This window comes from Sphaerodactylus townsendi, linkage group LG14, assembly GCF_021028975.2.
Source record: "Sphaerodactylus townsendi isolate TG3544 linkage group LG14, MPM_Stown_v2.3, whole genome shotgun sequence".
NCBI classification, from domain to species: domain Eukaryota; kingdom Metazoa; phylum Chordata; class Lepidosauria; order Squamata; family Sphaerodactylidae; genus Sphaerodactylus; species Sphaerodactylus townsendi.
Window position 1 is genome coordinate 151852 of NC_059438.1, and position 27657 is coordinate 179508.

Here is a 27657-nt window from a genome sequence, read left to right on the forward strand (position 1 = left end):
GAGACTGCCATTCTGTTATGGCTGCTACAGTTTTGGCCTCACAAATGGGAAACTTAGGTTTAAACCTCAGCTTTGACTCAAAGCTCATTGGCAGCTGACTCCATGACAAGCACAGGTCTAAAATGAGAAGTGTGCAAAAGCCATCCTGGCTGTCTTGGAGGAAGACATAAATCAGGGCGTTCTACTGCAGAACCAAAAACCAACGGCTAAATATTGTGTATGCTGCACAGGACATAGAGAAAGTAAAGACGCTGATGGACTGAAACTGGACAGAATTGAATGGAAATTCACTTCAACTCATGTCATAAAGTATAGTCACAATGCCGCCACAGTGGTCACAATACAAGACTAATGCCAAGCAACATGCCAATTGTGTGTTAGGCATACCGTGTTGCTCAAGAGTGTTGCATACTCTTTGTAGCGTGCAGTCACTGGTCCCATTAGCATGACAGAGGCTTCCTCAATCAAGATGCAATGTTTTTATTTGGTCATTCTGCAGCTATAATTCTTTGTTTAAAATGCATAATGCATGTTGCCATTTTTTTTTAATTTGAACTACAACAGACACTTTCTGCACTAGAAGATCAGACACTTGGCCATGTGACTACGGCCTATGGAACACGGCCATTTTCAATGAGAAAAAGACATAGGATGCCTCTTTCCACAGCAGACTATTTACATATGAAAAACTCTCTTGTGAAGCCACCACTATCATAGGAGTGAAGTACCTCAATCCTCCATTGGTATATTCCTTAGCTGAAAAGCGTTGGTAAGAATCCAACAGTTTGCACAGAAAAGCAACTGAAAAGTAGCGCAAGTTAACCTGATTTCCAGTTTCACAAAAATAGATGCATTTGCTGATTAATCTGGGATAAGAGGCTTTTTGAATTTCTGTATAGCCGAAGAGGTTCATGCTCACGCTCCATTTTAAAGTAAAAGCTGTCATTTCATACTTAAGATTCCTGTTTAAGATTAGTCATATGTAAATAACAAGTATCCGCTACCAATGCCAGAATGGGAGAAGAATTTTAATGAGGGAAATAATCGGAAGCATGGAAGGAACCTACCAGAACAAGAATTTTAACAGCTTAGAAGTATTTGCGATCCCAAGAATCCACAATTTGCAATGTGATGGCCCCCTTTAGATGCCAGGCCTTAAAAGGAAAACTAGTCTAGACACACTAGAAAAATGGAACTTTTAAAAAGTATATGTGTAAGCTGCAACACTAAGAATACTGTCAACTGTGCGAACATGCACACACCAAACCCACTTAATAGCTTCAGGCTTTCCCTTCCATTTTCAGTGTTAACTTTAAAGTTACTTGGAGGAGGAGGAGGAGGAGGAGGAGGAGGAGGAGGAGGAGGAGCCCAAGGATGAAGACAACAAAGAGGACAAACTTTTTATGCCCCGCTGTTCTCTACCTTTAAGGAGACTCAAAGCAACTTGCAATCACCTGCCCTTCTGCCCTCCTCCCCACAACACTTTGTGAGATTGGTGGGATTGAGAGAGTTCTAAAAGAACTGTGACCAGCCCAAGGTGACCCAGCAGGCATCATGTGGAGGAGTGGGGGGGAAAGCCTGTTTCACCAAACTGGTATCTGCTAGTCATGTACATGAGTGGGGATTCAAACCCAGTGGTCCAGATTAGAGTCTATCGCTACTTACCACTTCACCTCACTGGTCAGTGATGAACCAGAAGTGGTAACCATACTGCCTAGACATATTGTTTGTTTTTAATTCCATAGGAAGACACAATAAAAGTTGCTTTCCTGTCTTAATGGATGCTTCTAAAAATTTTTTTTTAAATACAAACCCTACTTTCCAATGATAAGTGAAAAGAATGAATCAAGACCATTCATTAGAAGATAAACTGTTGACAGAATTCAAAACTATCCTGAATCTTAAATGAGCACACGAATGATACGTTCAGCAAACAGGCATAGCTTCGTTTATGTAATACCTGAAATAGGTAAAGTCTAAAAACACCATTTTAAAAAAATGGCTCCAAAATTTGCAAGACTGTGAAGTTCAAATGAAACCACAAAAGCTGCCAGCCTACCAAAAAAAACACAAACCTGTACTAGCCACGTGGGGTTGTTCAGAAAACCTCCCTCTTTTGTGTGCAATCCAAAATCTGCTTTAATCTCATGCCCTGATAAGTAACGGCACCAAAACAGCTGTTCTGGGCTTAGAAATGCCAAATAACGTTCTTCTCCCTTCTTGGCTCTTTCTTTCTCTCTTAATCGTCTGCCTGAGATAACTTCATAGAAGCGGTTCTCCAGGTCTAGGGCAGATGGAAAAATATGTATATTTCTATCAGCAATATGGTACTTCACTCCCACACTGCAACCCTAATTCTTTTTTAAAAATTCAGTCGGGACTACCAATCACTGATCTCCCACATAATGCGAAGCCTGCTCCGCAATTAATTATGTGTAACAGATTCCAGTTCTATAAAAAGGCCAAACGTTTACTGAAGATGAGCTACACAAAAGGAAGACTTTGAATCATTTCCAAGTGCCCAGAAACGAGGAAAGTGGTAATTAGCAAACTGAGATACTCAAACTTTCACTGGCTCTAATTTGTTACCTAACAATCCATAATACGTTATATAATGAAACTGAAACAGGTTTGCAAACAGCCAATTATCTAGACACCTACGACACATATAAACCATTTTCAAATAACTAGGCAAGCAAAACTCATAAACTGGTTCTGGTGGGTTTTCTGGGCTGTGTGGCCGTGGTCTGGTGGATCTTGTTCCTAACGTTGAATCCGGCCATGAAAGCCTTCGACAAGACACAAAACTCATAAAGGCTGGATGTGGGATGCTTTCTGTTTCGGGCTAGAAAGGCCACCAGCCGGCATGGGCAGGCTTGCTGGGAAAAAGTTTCCTATGCTCAGAACTTCAAGGAGCGTCTTTTCAAGGCTGAACAGTATACAACAAGAGATTACATTTCTGAGGTTTGACACCAGCTGCTGGAACTGACTCCAGTGAACTCGGGATGATACTGAAGATTTGGGCGGCATCCATACATTGTTGGAAAGGATGCTATCATTGTATTCTGGCAGTCACTGACAACTGGACTGCCTCATCCATTAAGGGAAATCTATTGTAGGTCTACTGCAATGTTCATGGTATATATCAACTGGCTTTCTGCTAAGTAATCCACTGCTGAGTTGTTTATAGCAGGTCTTGCCTTAGACGGTCTGCAGTTTACATTGTCCCTAATTTCTGTAAACCGAGCCCTATCACATTGTTAGAGTATGTCTTATGCTGTCTGAATGGGGCCTTGGACGTTTCCCCACAGCTGTGAAAAAAATGACCTGGACTTTTATTTCTTTCCCTCAGTAGTGGAGAATAACCTGAATAAGTACAACCGGTACAAGAAGAAGAAGAAGAAGAAGAAGAAGAAGAAGAAGAAGAAGAAGAAGAAGGAGGAAGAGAAGGAGGAAGAGAAGGAGGAGGAGGAGGAGGAGGAGGAGGAGGAGGAGAGGGAGAGGGAGGAGTATAGTAGTAGTAGTTTTGGATTTATATCCCCCCTTTCTCTCCTGTAAGGAGACTCAAAGGGGCTTGCAATCTCCTTTCCCTACCCCACTACAAAAACACCATGTGAGGTGGGTGGGGTTGACAGAGCTCCGAAGCACTATGACAAGCCCAAGGTCACCCAGCTGACATGTGTTGGAGTGCACAAGCTAATCTGGTTCACCAGATAAGCCTCCACAGTTCAATTGGCAGAGCGGGGAATCAAACCCGGTTCTCCAGATTAGAGTGCACCTGCTCTTAACCACTATACCACACTGGCTCTCATATAGGATAGAGGCATCTTCCAACATAACTAGGTTATTATTTCATGTCAGCTGACTCAGAGAATCTGTAGATCAAACAGTGAGACAGAATTACTGTAGTAGAAGCTAGTAGTCAATTACGGAGCCCTTCGGGGACGGGGCGGTATAGAAGCCTAAAGTATAAATAAAAAATAAATAAATAAATTAAATAAACTGTTCTGAGACAGTGCTCCTAATTTGTTTTTTAAGCATAAATGCACACTGCCATCCTTCTCTCAAGGGTGCAGCGGCACTGAAATCAAGAGAGGCGCCATTTTTCTTCCAGTGGGCAAATTAGGTTCTCCAAACAATTAACTCTGTTAGGTGGTAAACATGGCCAGGGGGCATCACAGGGTAATGGCGCATCACTTGAAGCTTCAGGTCTTTAATTACATAGTTACCACTCCAGAGAAGCATCAAGTTTCAAAAGACAAAGGCAATAAATAAGTCTGTCTTTCACAGAGCTCAGGGACAATTAAACCAGCTTGAAAAATAACTGACTGGAGAGAACCGCAGCAAAAAGATTGAGCATGACTGTCACAAAGAGACAAGCCAAAGAACTGTGACTAGCCCAAGGTCACTCAGCAGGAATGTAGGAGTGTCGAAACACTTCTGCTTCACCAGATAAGCCTCTGCCTCTCAGGTGGAGGAGTGAGGAATCAAACCTGTTTCTCCAGATTAGAATCCACCTGCTCTTAATCACTACCCCACGGTGGCTCTCATGCCCACAAAAAAATCAGAGGATCTTTAAAGTGCCAGAAGGCTTCTTGATTTTTTAACAGTATGAGATACCCAATAGACAACTAAATTTCAAATAGACAGACAACTAGACGTCTTAAGTGTTGTCTAACTGAACAGCAGAGAATTAGAAATGGAGCCGTGGGGAACTGGGGAAGTATATGGCAGCAATTAGGTGCTTGGGAGAAGGGAAAGATGCGGCTATGAGCACTACAAGCAGGTTCCTGGGAAGAGAGAAACAACAGCAGACACCAGCCCTGGGGTGCTGTCTTTGTAAGATCTTAACTGAGCATTACTCCCCTTCCAATCACCACCTCTCTTCTGCACCACTTTCCCTCCACCCCCTGCAATTTTTCATCAGCCACAGAGCATTTTGGCAATAGGACTGTTTCAGCAGAATAAACATATATGATACAGCAGAATATTCTGCCCGAAACGGACCTGACGAACAGAAAGAGGTAAACTCACAAATAGCTGCACTTGCCTCGGATAAAAAGAACCCAGTTAGTATATGCCTAAAGAAGCCACAATGTTCAGACAGGGGCAAAATGGCCCACCATGGTAAGCAAGGGGCTAGTTAACGCCCTGGAGCACTCTCCTGGAGTCCAGTAACATTTGTTGATTCAAACATAACCTCAAATAACCAACCTCCGAAAGAACTTCAGAGATGCCCAACAATTTATACCTGCCTTTCATGCTGGATACCAAGAACACGATCACTTCAAACTGATTGTAAAGCAAATTGCTTCTAGTACAACAAACTGGGATCCAGTACAGAAAAGGAAGGCCCAGTTCAACCTAGTAACTCCTTTTAATCCAATGGCTCAAAAGCCACAGACATAAACCCTGGCAAACAAACCCAACCTAACCCTGGCACTATTGGCATGTTCTCTTACCCTTGCCTTCTGCAATCCCAAACTTGGCTTATCAACCACACAGAAAGCATTTTCTCAGTTCCACTTGAACTCCCTCCCGGGGGGGGGGGAGGGTTCTGTGCCCTTCTATAGCTGCCTAGTTTCCAGAGGGTGAAGACTTTTTTGTTCTGTTTGGCATACTCCCAACAACTGTTATTAGCCTCCTCCCTGGTTTGTGGGGGTATGGAGGTTTATATGTTTGTACTGAATAATTGTACATGAGCTTTATTTTAAATGTTTTCGATGCTGAAATGTTTTGATGTTCACCGCCTTGGAGTCCTGTTTGGGATGAAAGGTGGCATAGAAGTGTTTTAAATAAATACATATTGGGCGTGTGGAACTTTTTTGTTCTGTCGCCCCCACCCCACAGGAAATGAAATGCAATGAAGTATTTGCTGAGCAGATAAGAAACCTCCCACGATCAACGTGCGCACAGTACGTCCCTTCTCCTAGACGACTCCCAGTTGCGAATTTTCCCTTTAAAAAGGGGGAATTGAAGCTTGTGGAATGTGAACTTCCAAATCAAATCAAGACCACCACAGGGGGACTCCACCTGTCTGAGGTTTAAAGATTGTCATTAAAATTCTGCACAACATGCCTTTGCCAGCCAAGATGGCTTACTGCATGGTCTGGAAATAAAAAAAGGAGAAAAAAGAAAATAGTAGGATAGAGAAACAGAAAGCTCTCCGGCAAATTACTTCAACATGTTCAATATCTGGTAGAAAGTTCTGCGACAACCTGCAGTTAAAAATTCAAAACAGGCAGTCGCTGCCGTCACCCACAAATGCTTCAAGGAAATCACACACCATGGAGAGGTATATTGATAAGCGTATAAAACTGCTAGACAACTCAAATATTAGCTGTGGATTGCAAAGGGGACAAACGTTTTAGAATTCCAAGTCTTACAGGGTTCCTCCTACCCCCAAAGTAATCAGAAAAATTACCTTCTACCCTGGGTTGAAACAAAGGCACAACAATGTGTTTTAAATTATGCCCCCAAAAGTACAAGTTTTCCATAGCCAATTTTTTAAGAAACACATTTCAGATTCCCTACTTCAGTGAGGAGGCTTACCGCCACAGTGTTCGAACTGCCTGCCAATTATATGTCAGCGGACACCCCAAATTACAATATTGCCAGCCATCTCATATTCTTTCAGAGTGGGAAGGCCTGAAATAGATCTCTTCCACAGTGTACGGAAAACCGCAAGTTCCTACCAAGCTGAAAGAATGAGAGGGGCACATTTCTGTTTGGAACTATCAGTCGGATACCTGCTGAAACAAGACCACTTGAACAAACCAAGAAAAGTTGGTAAAAGCTAATTCTGATGTGCACAAACAGCTTACAACCCACTGTAAATAGTCTTTTATGACATTATCTACCTATGCTTCCTGTATTGGCATATTGTGTTTTGCCATAAACTGAGAGTGTGGTAAAGGGTGGGTAATAAACGTGAATAGAAATGTAATTAGAAAAGCATAAACTACAAACGTTCATTTTGCACTTGATATTCCTTAAGCCATGTTAATAAAGTCCAGCAGCCAGACTGTGATTTACTAAAAGAAGCAATATGAACATAAGCCCAAAATGGCAGGCTTCATACAGTTTTAGACAGCCAACCATTTGTTCTGACACACGGGATGATGATTGGCAGGGTGTCTAGATGTTGGAAGGACATGTATGTATATTGTGACGGCTTGGGGAAAGCATAAACTTGTGTTACAGAAAAATATGGAAGGGAAATGGAGCATATGTGCAATTAAGGAAACGTGGACAGATAGCCACGAGGAACGGTCCACCACTGTGCCACATAAAGGAATCCCACCTCCAGTCATCAGAATTCTCATAAAGCCATCACTACCAATAAGGACTACATGGACATAACCAGTGATGGGGCTCTTTCCCACACTGCTCCCCTAATTTGCTAGATAAATCTTCATAACCACCCATGCAGTGGTGGGATTCAAATAATTTAACTCCTCGTTCCAGTGGTGGGATTCAAATAATTTAACAACTGGTTGTTTACAAGGACCATTTTAACAACCGGTTCTGCCGAAGTGGTGCGAACCGGCTGAATCCCACCACTGCACCCATAGTTCTTTTCACACCATGTGATTCTTGCCAAGTCTAAATAATGAATTGTCTCTAAACTAATTTTCTCATTTAATGAACGACACATGCAAAACTTTGTACTCCTCAGTGCCTTCGATCTTGAAGCACCCTTCTTAAAAGTAACAAGAGTGCAAGCAAAGCAGTATTTAAACAAGCAGATAAGAACAATGGTGCCTAAGTGACAAGTACAAAGGAAGTCAAACAAGCCGGTGTACAGCCAATAAAACATCAGTACCACTATACACCCATTTTCCTCTGTTATAAAAGTTACAACTGCCAAGAGAATTGCGGCAGGTACAATATGATCAGTGCAGACAAAAGACTCAAGTATGTGGGGCCATAACAAAAGCCAGAAATGAAGGTTGTATGATGCCTCTTAATAAATGATATTACAGGGATTTTGTTTGAATATAGTAATGTAAATCTCAGTTGACACCGGAAGATTAGAACTCTCAAGGCATTAAAGCAACCGAAAGAAGAGTCTGGAAAAGAGAATCCAGCAATCGCAAGGAGAAACAATAACACAATGTACTCAACACACATTAGTCAAATGAGGAATTTTTCACAGAATAGCCACTGAGCGTGATTATACATACAGATTTCTAAGATGTCTGTCCGCATTGTGAACTTTTTAGGCTGGAAAAAAAATTAGGGCAGTCCCAGCTATTGTTTCATCAGAAGTCACACTGCAATTGAAAACCTGTGTTTCTCATAATCCTGTCGATGGATTGACAATTGTCCAACCGCAGGCCAGCAGAAGTTGAGCAGGCTTTTTTTTTTTCAAGCCTCACTAACTCAGCTGATCTGACATTGGAATTCCCTGCTGATAAGAACAGAGATCACGTGGCTCTCCATCATGTGGCTGTCCTACTGCAAGTCACCTTGCTGTTAAAACAAAATAGTTTGCATGTCAAGTATAAAGCAAGCAGTATAGCTTTTACAGGGCAGCCTTTTATTCTTTTACAGGGCAGCCTAAGGAGAGTTGTTCCAGTCTAAGCCTATTCATTTCAATTAGCTTAGACTGGAGTAATTCTGCACCTGATTGAATTGTTAGTCACCTATATTCAAATCACCCAAATAATGCAGAAACAAGAGACCTTCTAAACATACACAGAAGTTTTTGTTAGTGATTGGAAACTGTCTGTAGAACATGTTCCCATCAATATATTCACTTCTTAACAGCAGAAATCCATGGCTCAGTGAGGATACAAACACTTGGCATACTGACAGTTCATTCCCTGGAATCTCCAATTAGAACACTATAAGGACGAGATACTGGGAAAGACCTCTCTCTGCTCAAGACCACGACAAGCCACTGCCAATGGGAATACATGGTGCTAAGCTAAGCAGACCAACAGTTTGACACTGGATAAAGAAGTTTCATATGGATATATCAATCATAAACATGATTGCCAAAGTGCTTCCCATTCCAATCATGCAAAATCAAAGTGAAGAGACCTCCCCCCAAAAGGAAGCAATTTAAGAGACAAACTAATCTAATGGGCAATGTCTGCGAGTGCCCAACAGAGTCATTACTACAGCAAATATGTTAAATAGACTGAAGGGTGGTATAAATATATGCACTTTGATTAAATCAAGATGAGAAACAGACAATGCAAAACAGATACCAGGAGAGGTGACCTCATACCTACCATTTTTCACTCAATCAAAACGGTGACCTTCCTAGGCTTAAATGAATGCTAGTAATCATGAAGAATGTCAACTGTTATCTTAAAATGTCCTTCCCCTACCTCCTTATCTAATCCTTCCCGAAAAGAATTAGGAAACTGTGTGTATGAACAACAGTATGGGAGGGCATTTGAACAAGAGGAAAGATACCTTACAGATACCCATGAAGCAAAAGATTCTAAGTGACGGCACAAGAGGTAGGTCTCCTACCTGGGTAGGATTGTGGGGAAGGGTTAGGAGGGATCAACAATACAGAAACTGCAAAGCCACTTCATATTTAAGTCAAAGGCCCTCTAGTGAAGAAAGATGTGATCCAGCTTAGTGCAGCACTGGCCTGCATATCATGAAGGGCCTGCTCAAGCCTTGCTTCTGCCAGAAACTCAGCAGACAGTTTTGTCCACTTCTCTCCCCCCCCCCCTTCCATCTGCAATACAGCGATAATAATACTAACTTGCTTTACAAGGTTGCTGGAAGACTTACAAAAAGATAATGTACAAAGCACTCTGACCACTCTAGCACATTAAATCAATGCGAAGTATTCCACCATTCTTCCCCAGAGATCCTCTCTTCCAAATCCAAGAAAAAGCTTAGGCTGAGAGGCAGAATAATATTTGGAGCCTTTGATTAAAAAAAAACCTACTAGGTTAGTCAAAAGTACTGTGAACAGCCAGTGTGGTGTAGTGGCTAAGAGCAGTGGACTCTAATCTGGAAAACTGGGTTTGCTTCCCCACTCGTCCACATGAGCAGTGCCCTCTAAACTGGTGAATCAGGTTTGTTTCCCCACTCCTACACACAAAGTTTGCTGGGTGACCTTGGGCTAGTCTCAGTTCTCTCAAAACTCTCTCAGCCCCACCTACCTCGCAAGGTGTCTGTTGGGGGAGGAGGAAGGGAAAAGGAATTTGTAAGTTGCCTTGAAACTTGAAACTCCTCACAATTTGTAAACTGCCTTGAAACTCCTCACAATTGAGAAAAGCGGGGTAAAGATCCATACTCTTCTACTGCTGTTTCCCATCCACGCATACTACATATGCCCCATTAGCCCATCTCCCCTGCAAGGCGCTCCAGGAAACCCACATGGTTCTCCTTTCAATATTTGATCCTGACAACAACCCTGTGAGGTAGGTTAGGCTGAGAAAACTGGTTCAGGGTCATCTAGTGAACATCATGGGAGAGCAGGAATATTTCCCTCAATCTCTCAATCTTCCTCCAAACGCTATCCAATACATTTTCATCACCCCATCCAGGCCTTCAGGGCGATCAAAACAAACCACACAGTTCTCCCTTCCTCCAGCTTTACAACAGCCCTACAAAGGGTTGGCTGAGAGTGTGACTAGTCCTAATTTACTCAGCAAGCTTCATGGCAGACTGGGGATTTAAACCCACACTCCCCCAGTCCTGGCCAGATATTCTAACAGCAACACCACAAGAGAAATTCAAGAAGGCTTCCTGCCCATGAAATCTGCTGCTTCTACTGAGCAATTCCCAGCCAAACCAATTCACAGAGAAAAAGTGATCCAACCTAATTTTAAAGCCACCAGAACAAGGGGCCCAGCCACCAGATTCCATAGATTCCCTAAACAGGAATCTGGGGTGGGGTGATGCTTTAAAACAAAAAAAGGCGGATTGACTCCTGGAGGACAAAAGACCACAACATGATAGTGAAGATGGATCCCTGGAGTAGAATCAGAAGATCCTCCAACACAACACTGAAGGTGGACTCCTGGAGAAGGACCAGAAGACTGAAACATAACAATCAAGGTAGATCTCCGGGAAAGAACCAGAAGACTCCAATTTAATATAAAGGTGGATTCCTGTAGAAAAACTGAAAAATTCTGATATAATAATTGACAAAGGTGGATTCCTGGAGTAGAATCAGAAGACACACCCCAACAGGACACTACAGGTGGGTTCCTGGAGAAGAACCAGAAGACCCAAAACGCAATAATGAAGGTGGGTCTCTGGGGAAGAACCAGAAAACCCCCAATAATCAAAGTGGATCCCTGCAGAAAAACTGAAAAATCCTGACATAATAGATGACAAGGTGGATCCCTGGAGTAGAATCAGAAGATCCTCCAACACAACACTGAAGGTGGACTCCTGGAGAAGGACCAGAAGACTGAAACATAACAATCAAGGTAGATCTCCGGGAAAGAACCAGAAGACTCCAATATAATATGAAGGTGGATTCCTGTAGAAAAACTGAAAAATTCTGATATAATAATTGACAAGGGTGGATCCCTGGAGTAGAATCAGAAGACGCCCCCCAACAGGACACTAAAGGTGGGTTCCTGGAGAAGAACCAGAAGACCCAAAACGCAATAATGAAGGTGGGTCTCTGGGGAAGAACCAGAAAACCCCCAATAATCAAAGTGGATCCCTGCAGAAAAACTGAAAAATCCTGACATAATAGATGACAAGGTGGATCCCTGGAGTAGAATCAGAAGATCCTCCAACACAACACTGAAGGTGGACTCCTGGAGAAGGACCAGAAGACTGAAACATAACAATCAAGGTAGATCTCCGGGAAAGAACCAGAAGACTCCAATTTAATATGAAGGTGGATTCCTGTAGAAAAACTGAAAAATTCTGATATAATAATTGACAAGGGTGGATCCCTGGAGTAGAATCAGAAGATGCCCCCCAACAGGACACTAAAGGTGGGTTCCTGGAGAAGAACCAGAAGACCCAAAACGCAATAATGAAGGTGGGTCTCTGGGGAAGAACCAGAAAACCCCCAATAATCAAAGTGGATCCCTGCAGAAAAACTGAAAAATCCTGACATAATAGATGACAAGGTGGATCCCTGGAGTAGAATCAGAAGACGCCCCCCAACAGAACACTAAAGGTGGGTTCCTGGAGACGACACCAATAGGGTAATTAAAGCTGGATCCTTGGAAAAGAACGGAAAGATCCCAGCGTAACCAATGACAAGCCAGGGCGGGCCCCCAGAGCCGCCCGGTCCCAGCCTCCCCCCCGCCCTGGCCCCGGCCGCTGGGTACCCACCACCTGGGCGATCTTGAGCCTGCCCAGGGTGCCCTTCAGGTAGTCGGGGTGGCAGCGGAGGCCGCGGAGGCCGTGGCGCTGGCTGACGGGCTCGGTGGTGGGCTGGTAAGGGCTGCTGGCGCCCGAGATCATGGAGGTGCTCGACGCCTCCCCGTCGAAGCCCTCCAGGTCCTCGCCGCTCCTCATGGTGGCTCCTCCGGCCGGGGACTCGGGGCTGCCGGGGAGGGTCCCCCCGCTTCAGCCCCGCGAGGGAGGCGGAGGCGGCGAAGAAGGCATCGCGGGTCCGAAGCGAAGCGGGAGGGAGGGAGGGAGGGAAGCGCCGCGGGCCCCTTCCCGCCTCAGGCGCCTCACAGCGGCGGCGGCGGCGGCGGCGGCGATGAGGGAATGGCTCTCCCGTCCGCCCGCCTCCCGCTCTTCTCCCCTCACCGGGTTGCTCTACAGCGCCGGCCCCCGGAGACGCCGCCTCTCCTTCCTCCCCTCGCCCGGCCGCTCCTCCTTCTCGCGCGCGGCGGAAAGGGAGGGAGAAGCGGCCGAGGAAACCCGCCCTGAAGCGGCGGGAAGGAGAAGGAGGAGAAGGCGGCGGCTGCGGCGTCCGCGTTTGGCGCGTCCCTCAGGGAAAGAGTCCTCAGAAAGGGCCGCAGCTGTTCGAGGCCGGGGCCGCCCGTACCGACTCCGGGGTTTGCCCGTGTCGGGCTTCAAACTATCAGCAGGCAGAATGTATTGGGGTGGGGGAGCTCTACCTGTTGAATTGTGCACGATGAAGCGCTTGTAAGCCACGGGAGTATGTGAGAAGCAGGATACAAAACTAGAGACCATTGTTCTCTGTAGGCGGGTGTTATACAGCAGCCAACAAACAGGGCATAGACTCCCGTTGTCAACTCCAGTTTAGTAAATTCCTGGAGGTTTAGGGGGCAATTTCGAGAGATGTCACTCTAGGACAGTGATGGCGAACCTTTTCGAGACCGAGTGCCCAAACTGCAACCCAAAACCCACTTATTTATCGCAGAGTGCCAACACAGCAATTTAACCTGAATACTGAGGTTTTAGTATAGAAAAAATGGTTGGCTCCGAGGCGTGCGTTACTCAGGAGTAAGCTTGGTGGTAGTCAGTGGCTTACCTTTGAAGCAACTGTGCAACGCTTCGAACGGGTGAATCACCACCCTAGGAGGGTTTATTCAAAAGCAAACCCCATTGCCAGCAGCCAAGCTTACTCCCAGATAAAGGATCACGTTTTCATTTTTCCCATGAAAATCAGTGCGGTTTAACAGCGCTTAACAGGGTTACCTACACTGCTTCCCCAAAACTAGGTCTTAGGTTTAATGCTAATAATCTCCCTGAAATAATTACACTATTATCACATGACGAACTCTGTGCACGCGTGCCCACAGAGAGGGCTCTGAGTGCCACCTCTGGCACCCGTGCCGTAGGTTCGCCACCACTGCTCTAGGACTTCAGTTTCTCCTAACTTTATGGTATACTATAGAGTTTGCCCTCTGAAGCGGCAATTGTAAGGGGCCCCGGAGATAGGGGAACTGATCTCTAGTTTGTAGAGCAGATGTAATTCCAGGAGAACTTGCTTGGAGTTAACATTTATCGTTGCCTTCTATACCTTTTCCAGGATAAAGCTGACAGTGCGGTTGTGCATTCTCCAGTGGAAATGCACCCACATTGTTGAGTCCGATTCTCTGGCAGCAGTTAAAACTCTTGTTAAAGCACCACTTCCATCAAAACCATTATTATCTGCCCTGAGAGACTTTGTTAAAATAGCATTTCTATTGCTCTGGATGCATATTAGTGAGACTTGCCTTTTTGTAAAGTTGCACCCGCTTGAAAGAAAATGGGATAACCGTAATTAAAAATTAATCAGCTAACAAGGTGACAGGAGACCTGCTATTTATTATTTAAAGTGTTTTCCCAAAGATATATCATCCAAGCCTACTTGTATCAATTAGATCAATGAAATAAGTTAATAAAAATTAGGCAGCAATTAACATGATCACCTGGGGGAGAATTGTAAAGTCAGGCAAATAATGGGATTTGTTTTCAATCTGATTATTGGGGGCTGATATAAGGAGGGTCCAGAGGATACCTCTGTCTATACAATCAATGGCAAATTCAGACTGGCAAAAATAATTTAAAAATTCAAAGGTTTTGCTTGGCATCTAAATGGCAACAAGGAAATAATTTGCCAGGCAAATCTGGAAAGAGTCCTATAGAAGATGCAGCTGATGTAGAAAGCCCTGTCCCTGGTTACTGCTCACTTCATTTTTGTTAGAAGGATACCCAGAGAAGGATTTCTGAAGGGACCTTCGAGAACAGGCACACAGGGCACACTCCTTCCAGTAATTTGGAGCCAGCCCTATAAGATCAGAAATGGAATTCTGGATTGTGCCTGAAGACAAAGATTATGTATTTACAGGGATAATGTTTACTTTAGGTGACTTGCTCGCTGTAGTCTCAAAAAAATGCTTGAAATAAACAAAAATCAACATAAGTGACTAAAATCAAAATCATGAAAAGCAAAGAAAAAACAACAGGATTAGAGAAGTAATAAAAATAGTATAGTAAAAAAGTATGTTTTAGGACACCCATTGCAACTCACAGGTTAATAATATGGTTAAAAAAAACAGCACAAGGAAGTCAATAACACCTTCTAGCATTAAAACCAGATTCCGACATTGCAAAACAATTTACAATGCTTGGGCAAGTACAACGGTTTTCACCTTAAAACATCAAAAGGTGAGCCACTATATAAATGGCATTCAACTGCCAAGATACCATTCCTTGTAAAGTCTCTTGTTACCCCTCACCTTGCTTTAGAAAGTGAGAACAACAGTTGAAAAGAGTTTCAAATAGCATGTGAGTCCAGTCTGTGACTTTCGACAGATGGGATTGTAAGATCTGACCTAGGTTAGGTTGCTCTGCTAAGACTTTGTCCATCTGTAAAGCTTACTCTGTGACCTTGACTGTGTCACTCTCTCAAGCTATCGTATCTGATGAATGGAGCTTTGACTCTCAAAAGCTTACACCTGGAACTTCTTGTCTCCAAGACGCTACTAGACCCGAATCTAGCTGCTTGCTAAACCTGAGCTACTTTGCAAGATATAAAGATAAAAACGAAGGAGGAAAGAATTAGAGATATAAAGATAAAAATTCAAGATATAAAGATAGAAATGGAGGAAAGAATTATGAACCATCTGAAACTCCTTGGAGGAAAGAGGGTGAAATTGCAATTGATAAAAGATCAGAAGCAAAGTAGCAAAAGCCCCTCTTAATTTGTTAGGTTTCACCCCATTTAAGTATATATTTGCTTTCATCAAGAGGTCTCTCAAATTCTGCCAAGTCAAGTTTATTTTTAGGCTGTGTGTGTTCATTAGCTGTATTTTACCGGCAAGGCTAAGTATTTGTTATTCTCTGCCAAATGAATGAAACTGTCTCAAGTTTACATGACATTAAATTATATTCAACCTCCTTCCTGCTTATTATATATGGTCCCAAGAGCTGAACACACTGCCCAGCAGTGACAATTAAGAACAAATTATTTGTGATGAGCTCAAAGCTACCTTTCCTCTTTTACTGTGGAATTATATATATTACATATACAGAGAGAGAGAGAGAGAGAAAGAGAGAGAGCGCATCAGGCAAGAATAAAAGCAGCCTTGAGCTGCTGGCACAACATCTTATTTATTTCCTGATATTTTTTCTTGAAAGTGAAATATTTTGGCAAGCTATATTCTCTAGCTCTCAATTGGAAACAAATGAGCATACAGTAGACACCACTAGGAGGGAGGGAGCACATTTAAAAACCTCCAGAGCACATTCTCTTTCATCCAGCTGCCCAAGTCAAAGCACAAATCTAACTATTGTCTACTTTAAAATCTGGGTGTGAAAATCTGTAGACAATACGTTTATAAATAAGGAATAAGGTACAAAAACATTTTTTCCAAAAGTGTCAAAAGATGGATATGGAAAGAGATGAAAGAACCAAAGGAATGAAACAGTTGAGAGGAGTACTGTCAGGTTGAGGCCGATCAAAGGCTGCTTGAACCGTCCTTTTCTATTTCTAGGCACCATGCATTTGCATGAAGGGCCGTTATACAAGGTGCAGGAAATCTCATCCTGCAGTCTTCTTGTCGCCCAAATATTTAAAACTGCTTGAAAATCTTAAATTGGTTACACTTTCAACAAAACCCACAAACAATAAAGCCTTTACTTCTGTCGGTCCAAAGTAGCCAGGTCATCGCTACAGTGAATTTAGGCTGGGATGAGCAGTAAATCCCAGTATAATCAAGCCTTGTGAAATTGTGGCACTGCTGCTAATCTTTTTTGAGAAGGAGTAAGACAGCCTCACAGGGCCAGCAACAGCAGCCACTGCATTGCACTATTTGACAAAGCAGGGTGGAAAGGACATAGGACCGTGGTGGCGAACCTATGGCACTCCAGATGTTCATGGACTACGATTCCCATCAGCCCCTACCAGCATGGCCATAGGATAATCAAAGGCATGTAAGATGTGGCATTCTGGCCATCCAAGATGCAGCTACATCAGAAATTTTTCACACTATTTCTAATATGGAAGTAGGATTACCAGATTGAGAAAGTCAGCATTTGGTACCACGGTGACCGCACAAAGAAAGGGGTGTCAACTATAACACAGGATCTCTCAGCAAGGGAAAAAGGTGTTGCACAGCCTTTTGCCTAATAAGGGTAAGGTCAAATGAGCTGTCAATTTGCAGCCCACTTATGGCAACCCCATCCTGGGCAGATGTGATCTGCAATTGCTTTCAACTGTAGAGCACCTCCAGGATTTCCTTCTATCTCCCATCCAAGTACTAAATGGCCAGCCCTGCTGTAGCAGTCGTGTTGAGAACAGCTAGCAAAAAAGTATTTTCAAAAAATGATGCATAGATGATATGTGGTAGATAACAAACGAGTACCAGTTCAGGGACCCTGTAACTTAGAGCAAACATTTGCAGCACAAATATTGTTACTTCCAGAGTAGCTCAATAAAATACAAATTCTGTTCAGTTTAAAGAACTTTTAGCACTGCAATAAAAAGTTGGCTCTAAAGCAGTGGTGGCGAACCTTTGGCACTCCAGATGTTATGGACTACAATTCCCATCAGCCCCTGCCAGCATGCCCAATTGGCCATGCTGGAAGGGGCTGATGGGAATAGTAGTCCATAACATCTGGAGTGCCAAAGGTTTGCCACAACGGGTCTAAAGGCTCTTCCACTGGAAGAGTCCTTAACAGCTAGGAATGACTGAGCTTGTCCTTTATACCTCTGAATGTCTGACATAAAGGAGCGTCGCATCAGGATGAGTATGTCCGAAAATCTCTGGGACATTCTGCCTTTCACTATTGACGGCTCCACCAACGGCCTGACCAACCTAGTAGAAGATCAGTACAATAAATCAAAGTGCCCCAATTTGTATATTTTCAAGGACAAAAATATTCTTTTCAAAGCCAAACCACGGTTCTAGAACTGCCTCATTTAGTAAAAAGTGACAGAAGACACCAGCAAAGCAGTCTTGGTTTGTGTTTATTGAAGCCATTAATTAAAGACATGTCCTCATTTTTTGCCAGCACTAGAAAGCAATATTCCACATGGACTGCACCTGGTTAAAGCCATACAACTGGACTAAGGGCTGTGGTGGATATATCTGCAGTCTTTGTTGGAAGTTAAAAACATCAATAAACTTAGTAAGAGTGGAGTGAACTTTTTTTTTTCATTTACAGCATAGATATGGTTAAGTTCAGTCACTTTCAATGTCATTAAATTAAATAAAATACAACAAGTTCTGTTCAGTTTAAACAAATTTTTAAAATGCCAATAAAAAAGTGCAAACTTTAAAAAAAAGAAAAAAATAAGCAGCATAACCATAGCATTTTGACAGAGGGCCAATCCGTAATTCTTTATATTTGCCTTCAAGTTGAATAGATTATTACTTTAGTTTAAACATGAACAGTAGATGCAACCACTATACTGCAAGTATAAATATACCCATTTAATGATTTTAACAGTCTACCATACAAATGTAATCCTGAAAATAAAGTTAATTGGATTAAAAAAACCCATAAAGGCTGTTTTGCAGTTTGGCCTTTGGTTCCAATGCTTGAGAACACCAGGAACAAAATTAACTGTGCAGCTTTCCAAAGTTGCTAGACTTTGGCAACCAACACACACATTACTTGCAGTTTCCTCCCTCTGAAAAACTAGGAGCATTCACTTGCAACAAGGAAATAGGATTCTTTTCTATCAAACCTCTTGTTGGGTCCAAGTACTCTTTTGAACAACTGGCAAGTGGTAAAATTGCTGGCTTTCGCTCATTTGTAGATCTAACGTTCATTTTATTTTTTTAAAAAAACCCTTCAGTAGCCACTTGTATACAAAGTGCGTATCTGCTTTAATGACAAAAATAATATAAGAAAACACGCAGTTGTGGAGTGAGGCTCGCATCTCAACTGCATACCGTCAAGAAACAACCTGCTCTTATCGCTTCTCAGATTTCGTTTCCCAAACTGAAAGGTACCTCCCACAAAGCCAAAGTCAGCCCTCAGTCGCCATATGCATTCGGCAGTCATGACAAGGTAGTATACATATATGGTACATATGTAGGTTTGAAGCTGCCACTGGTCCGTCTAGTTCACAATAGTCTACTCTGAGTGGCAATAGCTCTCCCGGGTCTCAGGCAGAGAAGGGCCTTCCCCAACACTAGCTATGTGAGATGCAGAGGTTGAAACTTTTGCAAGCAAAGTAGCTGTTTTGGCATCTGGTTGCAGCAGTAGAGTGGCCGTGCTCCCCCCGCTCAAATCTCACATGAATCAAACCATCCCAGCATGAGACACCTTGCTACGTGGCTTCCACGTGGCACGGACAGAGTCTCTGTGCCAGACTAACTGCAACTGCAACAACAGCGCACCACAGCTTAGCATCATGAAGACGGGATGTAAATTTCATTGGCTGAGGAGGTAACAAGGCTACAGTTTTAACCTGAATCCAACACTTTGTATGTCGTATCCAAAGAGGCAGCAGAACCGTAAACCAGACCGTCCGGCCACAACTTTTCAGTTTAAAAATCTAGGCAACTGTGGATATAAGTGAGACTCCAAAACATATAAAAATGTAAAAAAAATAAAATAACTGGCACATGTAAACATGCTTTTGCGTTAATGCAAGTAAATACCCTTAGCTTTCTCGATAGTGTTAGACAGACTCAAACACAAGGTGACACGACCTCTTTAAGGAACACAGGGTTGCAATTACATCCAGTACTGTGTTAGTGGTCAATCTGTTCGGCAATGTTTAACTATATATATATATATATATTTATATTTATATAAATATTAGGGGTGTTCTAGCCAGAAATAAGATCTTGCATTACACACAAATCCGTTATCAATAAAAGTAAACTCTGCATAATTCATACAGTGGGGTATTTTTCCCTTCAGTATGTTGAATACAAACACGTTTGATAATATAATATAAGGTAGTGTTTCTCTGTCAATTACTCCATATAGAAACTCAGTGCCATTTCAGTAACCGTGGGAATCCTCCATAGAACCACTGTTCCCAGTGGCACCGATCCAAATAGCAACGGGGAATAATCATGAATCTTTCTTCTAGACTGAAAAGCCTACATTGAAAGGGAAAGACAGATGTCATGAACCCATTAAGCACTCTGTTTTATTGATGGAAACCTACACATTTCTATTGTTTACTGGAACGAGAGACTTGGAAATCTACCAGAAACCACCACCGGTTTTAAAAACCTTAAGGTAGAATTCTGGTTTGGTTTTTTTTACCGTTCTGAAGTTTAACTACGAAGAAAATCGTTGCAATTGATAGATCACTCGTTAGTCCTAGCAAAGGTGGTTGGTATTTAGAGAAAAAAAATACATACATACACAAGGCAGAAGCTATCAGGGGAAAAAAAATAGGGTTTTAAAATTAAACACAACTGTCCAAAATTACCATGTTTTTAAACAAAGTCACCCGGAGGCTCTTTGTACTACAGTGCACAAGTGATTCAGGCACCTCCTAAAGACACGTCTCACCCTGTGCCAGGCACTTGGTCTAAGGAAGATTCTCCCTGTGTCAACTAAGACAAAAAAGGGGCACCCACCTATTTCTTTAAACGCAGCTCCTTGTTAAAACTAAAAAAAAAATGCCATTTATATCACGATAAATTCCCATGATGTTTAAGCCTCAAGCACTCTCCAAATGTGAAGGCTTTTTTGTTTTTAAACAGTGATTATATGATCTATTTATTAAAACACAGGATTTGTTGACACTGGTTTCGTTGCCTCCGGCCTGTCCAACTTGCTGGTTGCATCTTGCTGTTTGCATCTGCCATCGCATTTCTCCTTTTCAATGCAGCATTTTAGACACTCTTCATCTAATCAACAGTCCTCCATACCACGTTCTCTCCAAGTACGTCGCCAGTGGCCAACTCCAGCAAATTCGGGGAAAGGGGACTTCATTTCTTCCTTCGTGCCATTTCAGCTGGGGTTCCACAACTCATGTCTCTGTGCTCTTCCTGTAAGAACTGCTGCTGTCCCTGGTTCGCCACCCCCAAAATCAAGAGAATTGCCCTACTGAAACTCTAAAATGGTTATCTTAAAACGGAGGAAATTTATATGCAAATCTTCCTGAATGTGCACTTGATACTGGGACAATGAAGGTTAAATTTCCTTTCTCTCTGCCCCAAGAAAACTTTAGCATCTGCCACAGCAGAGAGCTCCTGGTCTTATCAGATCAACGTATATAGTTATTTGGTCATTTACATATGCAGGTTTAAGCAATATCAAGCTTCGTTCTCTGTCGGAGAGGAGTTGGTCGTTACCATCGAGTCTGGCTTGCGAGTCATTCTATCCAGCTCTTCTTGAACATTCGTCAAAACCGTTTTCTGCCCTAAAAAGTGATAAGAGAGAAGTTGTCCATATGTAAAAATCACTCCTCCTAATTGGGCACCTGATCTTGCATAACAATAAGCTAAAGTGCACCATCAAGTTGCAATCAGTTTGCTCAGCCTACTTTATGCAGTTTTCAAAGCAAAATATGAGCAGAAGTGTTTTGCCATTACCTTCCTTCCTTTATTTTCTTCATTTGTACCTTCCCTTTCTCCTCAACAGAGCCCCAAGCCGCTTATGCCATTCTCCTCTCCTCCATTTCATCCTCAAAACCACTCTGTGAAGTTAGATTGGGCTGAGGGCATGACTAGCCCAAGGTCACCCAGTGAGCTTCTATAGCACGAGTAGAAACTGGAATCAGGGACTCCCAGCTACTAGTTCAACATTATATTGTCGAAGGCTTTCACAGCTGGAATCACTAGGGTGTTGTGGGTTTTCCGGGTTGTATGGTCATGTTCCAGTGGCATTTTCTCCTGACGTTTTGCCTGCATCTGTGGCTGGCATCTTCAGGAAGGTGAAACGTCAGGAGAAAGTGCCACTGTGCCACAGCCATACAACCCGGAAAACCCACAACACCCTAGTTCAACATTTTTAGCCACTGCACCATGCTGGCCTCTCACTCCACACAGCAGCCCCCATCTTCTCTGTTGGCTTCCCATTCCAAGAACAGACCCTACCTTGCTGCCAAGCACTGATAAGGTCAGGCTAGGCAGGTCTAGTAGTAACAACAGAACAATGGAAAAGGACCAGTTGAAGACAAACTACAGGTTTCTGCATACTCAAAAGATTCCCCAGTACGGACAACAATTTGGAAGAAAAAATCTCAGCAGTCAATGTGAGTGTGCTGTAGAACTAGAGGTTTATTTATACTCCCTTTTCTCCCCACCGGAGCTCCAAAACTGGCTTACAACATTATTTTCCTCCCTTCCATTTTATCCTCCCAACCACTACCTTGTGAGGCATGTTAGGATAAGACAGTGACAAGCCAAAGGTCACCCAGCTAGCTTCCATGGCAGAGTGGAGAGTTGAACCTGGGTCTCCCCGTCAGTTGTTGGATGCTCTAACCACTGTACCATACCAGCTCTCAGGTTGAGGGCTTAAGTGCGTAGAAAAATACTCATCGAGCCCTGGAAGTCAGCAGTGTCATGTTATTATTTATTATTGTTTACATCTATATCCCGCCATGTCTCTGAAGACTCAAAGACAGTTTACAACAAGCATGACACAGCTTAAGGGGGGAACCATTTACCCTTCTGCGCTTCCTCCAAACCTGCACGTATATAAACAGTCAGTTCATAGTGTTCCCACTACCAGATTTCAGAGTGACCCCAAAGTTCCTTCACACTTCCAGCATCCCGTCCCAGAAAAGAAGAAGGGGTGGCTCAAAAACACAACACTGATATTGACCAAACACCTATTAATTTCAAAAAACAATTCAAGAAGACAGGCATATGAAGAAATAGCATTTGACATTTTGATGGTACCTGATTTTTTGGCTGTATTTTGCACGCCTCCTGCTCCAGGACTCCCAGGAGAGCCAGTTTTTTTACTCAATAGACTGTTGAAGAAGCTGGCCAGGACTCCTTCACTGGCAGCATTATCTAAGCAAAAAGGAGAGGGGGGATGAGACATAATCATGTTTGAACACAAACAGGACACATCAGAAGCAGTGAAGCTTCCCCAAACCCCAACAGCTCCCTGCCAAGGATCCAAAATAAGCAGCTGGTATTATTAACTATGCTGTACCTGCCCTGTCACCTGACAGAGTCAGGAGTTCAAGGGACAGGCACGGCTAAACAACGCAAAGTTAAGAGTATTGCAGTGTGAAGCATACTTTTAATAGTTGGATCTGGTTTCTTCACTGATGCTATTGGTGAGGCACTGGGTACGGTAGCAGGACAAGGTCTGCCCTGGGGTCTCGGTGATCCAGAAGGCCCTCTTGCAGGAGATTCCTGAATAATGACACAATGCAATTTACAGCCCAAGAACAAACAAAAAAAAAGATGCAGTCATACATGAAGTATTTGCTTGGGGATTCTCAAATGGCACATCAGTGGCATTCCCTAGATTAAAGAAAAACGAAGAGGGAAAGTTAAGTGTTTTATTTACTTCTCTGCCAAGAAGAAGTCTTCCATTTGGAAATAAAACAAAGTACAAATCAACTTGCAATGTGCTGCTAATGCTGGGTCTGATGTATTACAGGGAAAATGTTTAGGTTCAAATGTCAGGATTTTTAACCAACAATCTGGAGCTTTGATCTGTATTCTCAGAATGGGTTCCTCCTCTTTCTGGGTGACTTGTTTTGTTCACCATCTTTCCCTTCTGAAGTTTCAAATTCTCTTTACTCACACCACAGTTCATGCTCTTATGCCTGCAACCAGCTCTGTTTTAACCGTTATGGCACTTATTTTTCCAGTGGGCAAAGACAGTCAGTTTCAAGCATTCATTTCCAGGAGAATCCCAAACATTCAGATTGGAGAATTACATTCAGATGGTAACATTACCTATGCACCTCCTGCCCAAGGCCTGGATTTTGCCAAATACCACTAGAAATGACTTTCACAAACTCTATGTCACATACCAAGCAGATTCTAAAAAAGATACACTTGAAAAGTGTTCAATTTTCATTCAGACTCTCAGGAGGAAGTTTTTTTATTTTAATCTGGGAGTGGCTTCCCCGTCTTTGTATACTCACAGAAGCCCTTGTAGGTGTAGCTGGCTGCTTGGAAAGGTAAGACTGAAACAGAAAAAAAAATGTTTTTCAGAACCTGAAAGTATAACCGCACAAAAGTGCATCTTTTGGTTAAGAGAAGAATTTGGATTTGTACCCCACCTTTCTCTCCTATAAGGTCCAGGAGAGCCAGCGTGGTGTAGTGGTTAAGAGAAGGTGCACTCTAATCTGGAGAACCGAGTTTGATTCCCTACTCTGCCACTTGAGATGTGGAGGCTTATCTGGTGAACCAGATTAGCTTGTGGACTCCAACACACACCAGCTGGGTGACCTTGGGCCAGTCATAGTTCTTCGGAGCTCTCTCAGCCGCACCCACCTCACAGGGTGTTCGTTGCGAGGGGGGAAGGGAAAGGAGATTGTAAGCCCCTTTGAGTTGTCTTACAGGAGAGAAAGGGGGGGGGGGGATATAAATCCAAACTCTTCTTCTCTTCTTCCAAAAGGAGTCTCAAAGTGGCTTACAAAATTCTTCCCCTCCTCTCCCCACAACAATTACCTTGTGAGGTGAGGGGAATCAAATTCAGTTCTCCAGATTAGAGTCCACCACTCTTAACCACCACACAACGCTAGTTCTTTCTGATTGAGTTTAACCTCACTACTGAATTCCTCGCTTGGTTTAGAGAGTTGTTACCAAATGATATCACTAGAGGGCAATGAACTAGGGGGAAAAGGGATTACTTCCCTTGATGGATTAGAAACACTCTATAATCTATAGAAGAGACCCCACAGACCCACATGGGTTCTAAGTACCAGGTTCTGGTGATCATCACCATCTCAGCGCTGGTCTAACTGGAACTGGCTCCCCATGCCGAAACGAAGGGAGCCCCCTTCCTGCAGTGGGCAATGATCTCTCATCAATACATGATTTACAGATTCTTTGGGCAGGTATAAGTTCCAGATTCTTTTCAAAAAGAATGAGTAATTTAACCTGGTATTAAACTAGTTTCAATGTCCATGATCACCAGTGCTACACCAAAATCCTGTTGTGGTTATAGATCAGCACACAAGGATGGTCTCTTCAGTCAAGGAATGAATTAGAACAATACAAATGCTACGTGGGGAGGGAATGCTAAGCTGGAGAGGGATCTGGGGATGGGAGGAGGGGTGTCTGTTTCCTCCCTTTCTGAGTATCTTGTCAGTCGCAGCAGGCTGGTTTGCTGCTCCTCCTCACTAGCTCTAGCGCTAGTTGGCTAGCTAGCTAGCTCCTAGCGAGCTCGCTGGCTCGTTCCAGCTCTTTACTGGCCTGAACCTCTCTTGTGTCTGGTTGGTTGTGAGTCATGATATCGTCCTTCACTTGGATTCAAATGCTGACCATCTGAATCCATGCCTTCTCCAAGAACTTCTCAGCTGAACCTAGGTAACGTATAAGACCCTCCTAATCTTTCATCCAAACCTATTTTTCCACCCTTTTTATATCTCTTAGGAACTGTAAGCTTCTCCACGTTTTTATCTCTCTTAGGAACTGTAAGTTTCTCCACGTCTCACTGTATAAATGCGTTGCACCAAAAACTTATAAAAATATTTAAATTCAATTTGGTCTCTTTTGTATTCTCTGTGGAACGTTTCAAGCCATTTTCTGGTATAGTTGTTCTAAAGATCCCATTGCTAGCCTACCTCTCGCTGCTAAGCCGAGTTATTCCCCATCACAATTTTTAAAACGTTTTAAATGTTAAACTAGCATAACAGAATTGGAGACTACAGTCAAGGGGTCCTCAGCTCAGTTGGGTTCAGGCACTGTGGAAGACAGGCCCAAATGCTTTCCTCCCTTTGTGACAGTTCCACCTTGTCCTTCTGCCAATGAATGTGTTAGTTAATGATTGGGGACTGTATTGCACTTTTTCCATATATTTTACTTCTGATTGTTTTTTAAAAAAAGATCTAACACCAGATCTCTGAAATAGTCCAAGGTTTGGAAAAATTCTGAAGCATGAAAAACTTATGTAATGAATGCTGATTTTTTTCTTACCTGCTGCTTCATAAGAAAGACTTGTTCATCTTCTGCTGCAAGCTCTTTATCATGCACCAACTGAGGAGTGCAAAAAGAAAAAATCCTTTTTCACGAACAGGAAACAGCTAAGCAAACTATAAGGCCAAGAGAGAGGGTGTGTTCATGGCTACATACTCATCAAACACAATTCATTCCTCTATAACAGGGGTCTGCAACCTGCGGCTCTCCAAATATTCATGGACTACAAATCCCTTCAGCCCCTTCCAGCATGGCCAATTGGCCAAATACGCTCCCTTCCCCCTGGGATCCCATAATGCTCCTATTCTACTCTTGCCCAAATATCAATACTGCAACAGTGCACTAATCCAACAAGTCTTACATTCCGTGTGTTTGCCTACGACAGAGGACTGCTAGGATGTAGGGTAGAGTACCCTTTGAACCAGTCAATCAGGCAAACTGGAAAAAAGCTGAGAAACACTGTGATTAAAAAGAACAGAATCAGTGTCACAAGAGCTCTTAACCAACAATCTCAACAGAAATCTTACTCAACAGGAATTTTTAAGAGTTGTATTTGTTCTCCCCCTCCCCCCCAAAATGCTGAATGCTGTATGACCTCTTAGAAATGTTTCTGGAGAAGCCGTGTTATGTGACATGGAGCTGGACTGCACACTTTTCCAGTGCCTTCCTGTTCTACAATTCCACAAAATATGTCTATCAGAAATCAAGAGACATAACATAAAGTCTGATTTCAGGGAGCCCGCCTCATGGCACCCCCACAGCAACTATGGATGATAGACTATTAGGCCACTTTAGAGAGATAGCTGAATGACTTGAGTACCTGATGTTCACAGCATGGAAGAACTTGGAACAAAACACCTCCCAGCTGCAGGGCCAGTTCCAAGCTGTGGGCAGAGAAAAGCCCCAGCAGCTGCCCCTCCCCAAAGGATGTCGAGGCCAGCCCGGCCTTGAAATTGGGGATGGGGGAAAGAAGTATTTTTGACACCTACTGTACCTTTCTTACTGGCGGTTTTACAATGAAGTCTTCGTACGCATCTTCGGGTTTCACTGTGGTAAAGTTTTCGTGCAGAATGGCAATTTTCTTTTCATTGTCCCAGCCGGCAGGTCTGAAGAGAGGATAAAATTCAGGAAGGTGAGTCACTGAAGAGAAGCACAGCATCAGGATGTGCAATATAGAATTTGTAAGTACCTATTTTGCTTTCCTTTGTCATTATATCAAGGAAGAATACAGAAAAAAAGGTTTATTGTGCTTTGACTTCATGAAGACCCCTATGCTTCATAGAATCAGAGTTGGATGAGACCGCAAGGGCCATCAAGTCCAACCCCTTGCCATGCATAAGCTGTTTTTCCACAATCCAAAAGCATAAGGCTGACTTGCATTACTGTGAAACGCAAGAAAACAGGAGAGACCAAGAGCCCTCTCTCAAGAATCTCTGTGATGATATGGCTCACCAGGACTCATCAGGTATACCACAGGTGTCAAATTCGCGGCCCTCCAGATGTTATGGACTACAGCTTCCATCATCCCCTGCCAGAATGATGCTGGCAAGGGATGATGCGAACGGTAGTCCATAACATCTGGAGGGCTGCGAGTTTGACACCCATGAGGTATACAGTCAAATGGTAGAGCCAATCCTGGTTCTCTGATAAATGTATCTGGCATGTTAACTGCAGCATTCACAGTAGTCATCCTCGTGACTGCAGAAATTCTAGGATTCAGAGTCAAGTTGCAGCAGTCTACTTCAAAGCCTTAGCCCCTAAGGACAAA

At 43.1% G+C, this 27657-nt stretch overlaps 2 protein-coding genes across 3 annotated transcripts in view; both read right to left on the bottom strand.

Moving 5' to 3' along the window:
• Positions 1–12772, bottom strand: part of CMTM4 (CKLF like MARVEL transmembrane domain containing 4) — a 35859-nt gene extending 23087 nt beyond the window's left edge. Inside the window, exon 1 of one of the 2 annotated variants that reach the window (XM_048515197.1) lies at positions 12286–12772. In XM_048515197.1, coding sequence (XP_048371154.1) covers positions 12286–12468 — 183 coding nt within the window. In that variant the 5' untranslated portion in view covers positions 12469–12772. Of the gene's footprint in view, positions 1–12282 lie in introns of both variants that reach the window. The other variant, XM_048515196.1, reaches the window with a different exon arrangement.
• A 5036-nt stretch (positions 12773–17808) lies between these two features.
• The window catches only part of DYNC1LI2 (dynein cytoplasmic 1 light intermediate chain 2), a 28536-nt gene continuing 18687 nt past the window's right edge, over positions 17809–27657 (bottom strand). Inside the window, exons 8-13 of the mRNA XM_048515679.1 lie at positions 26884–26995; positions 25890–25949; positions 23891–23932; positions 23030–23147; positions 22680–22796; positions 17809–21196 (exon numbers count right to left, since the gene is read on the bottom strand). Of these exons, the coding sequence (XP_048371636.1) occupies positions 21090–21196; positions 22680–22796; positions 23030–23147; positions 23891–23932; positions 25890–25949; positions 26884–26995 (556 nt within the window). The 3' untranslated portion in view covers positions 17809–21089. The remainder of the gene's footprint in view (positions 21197–22679; positions 22797–23029; positions 23148–23890; positions 23933–25889; positions 25950–26883; positions 26996–27657) is intronic.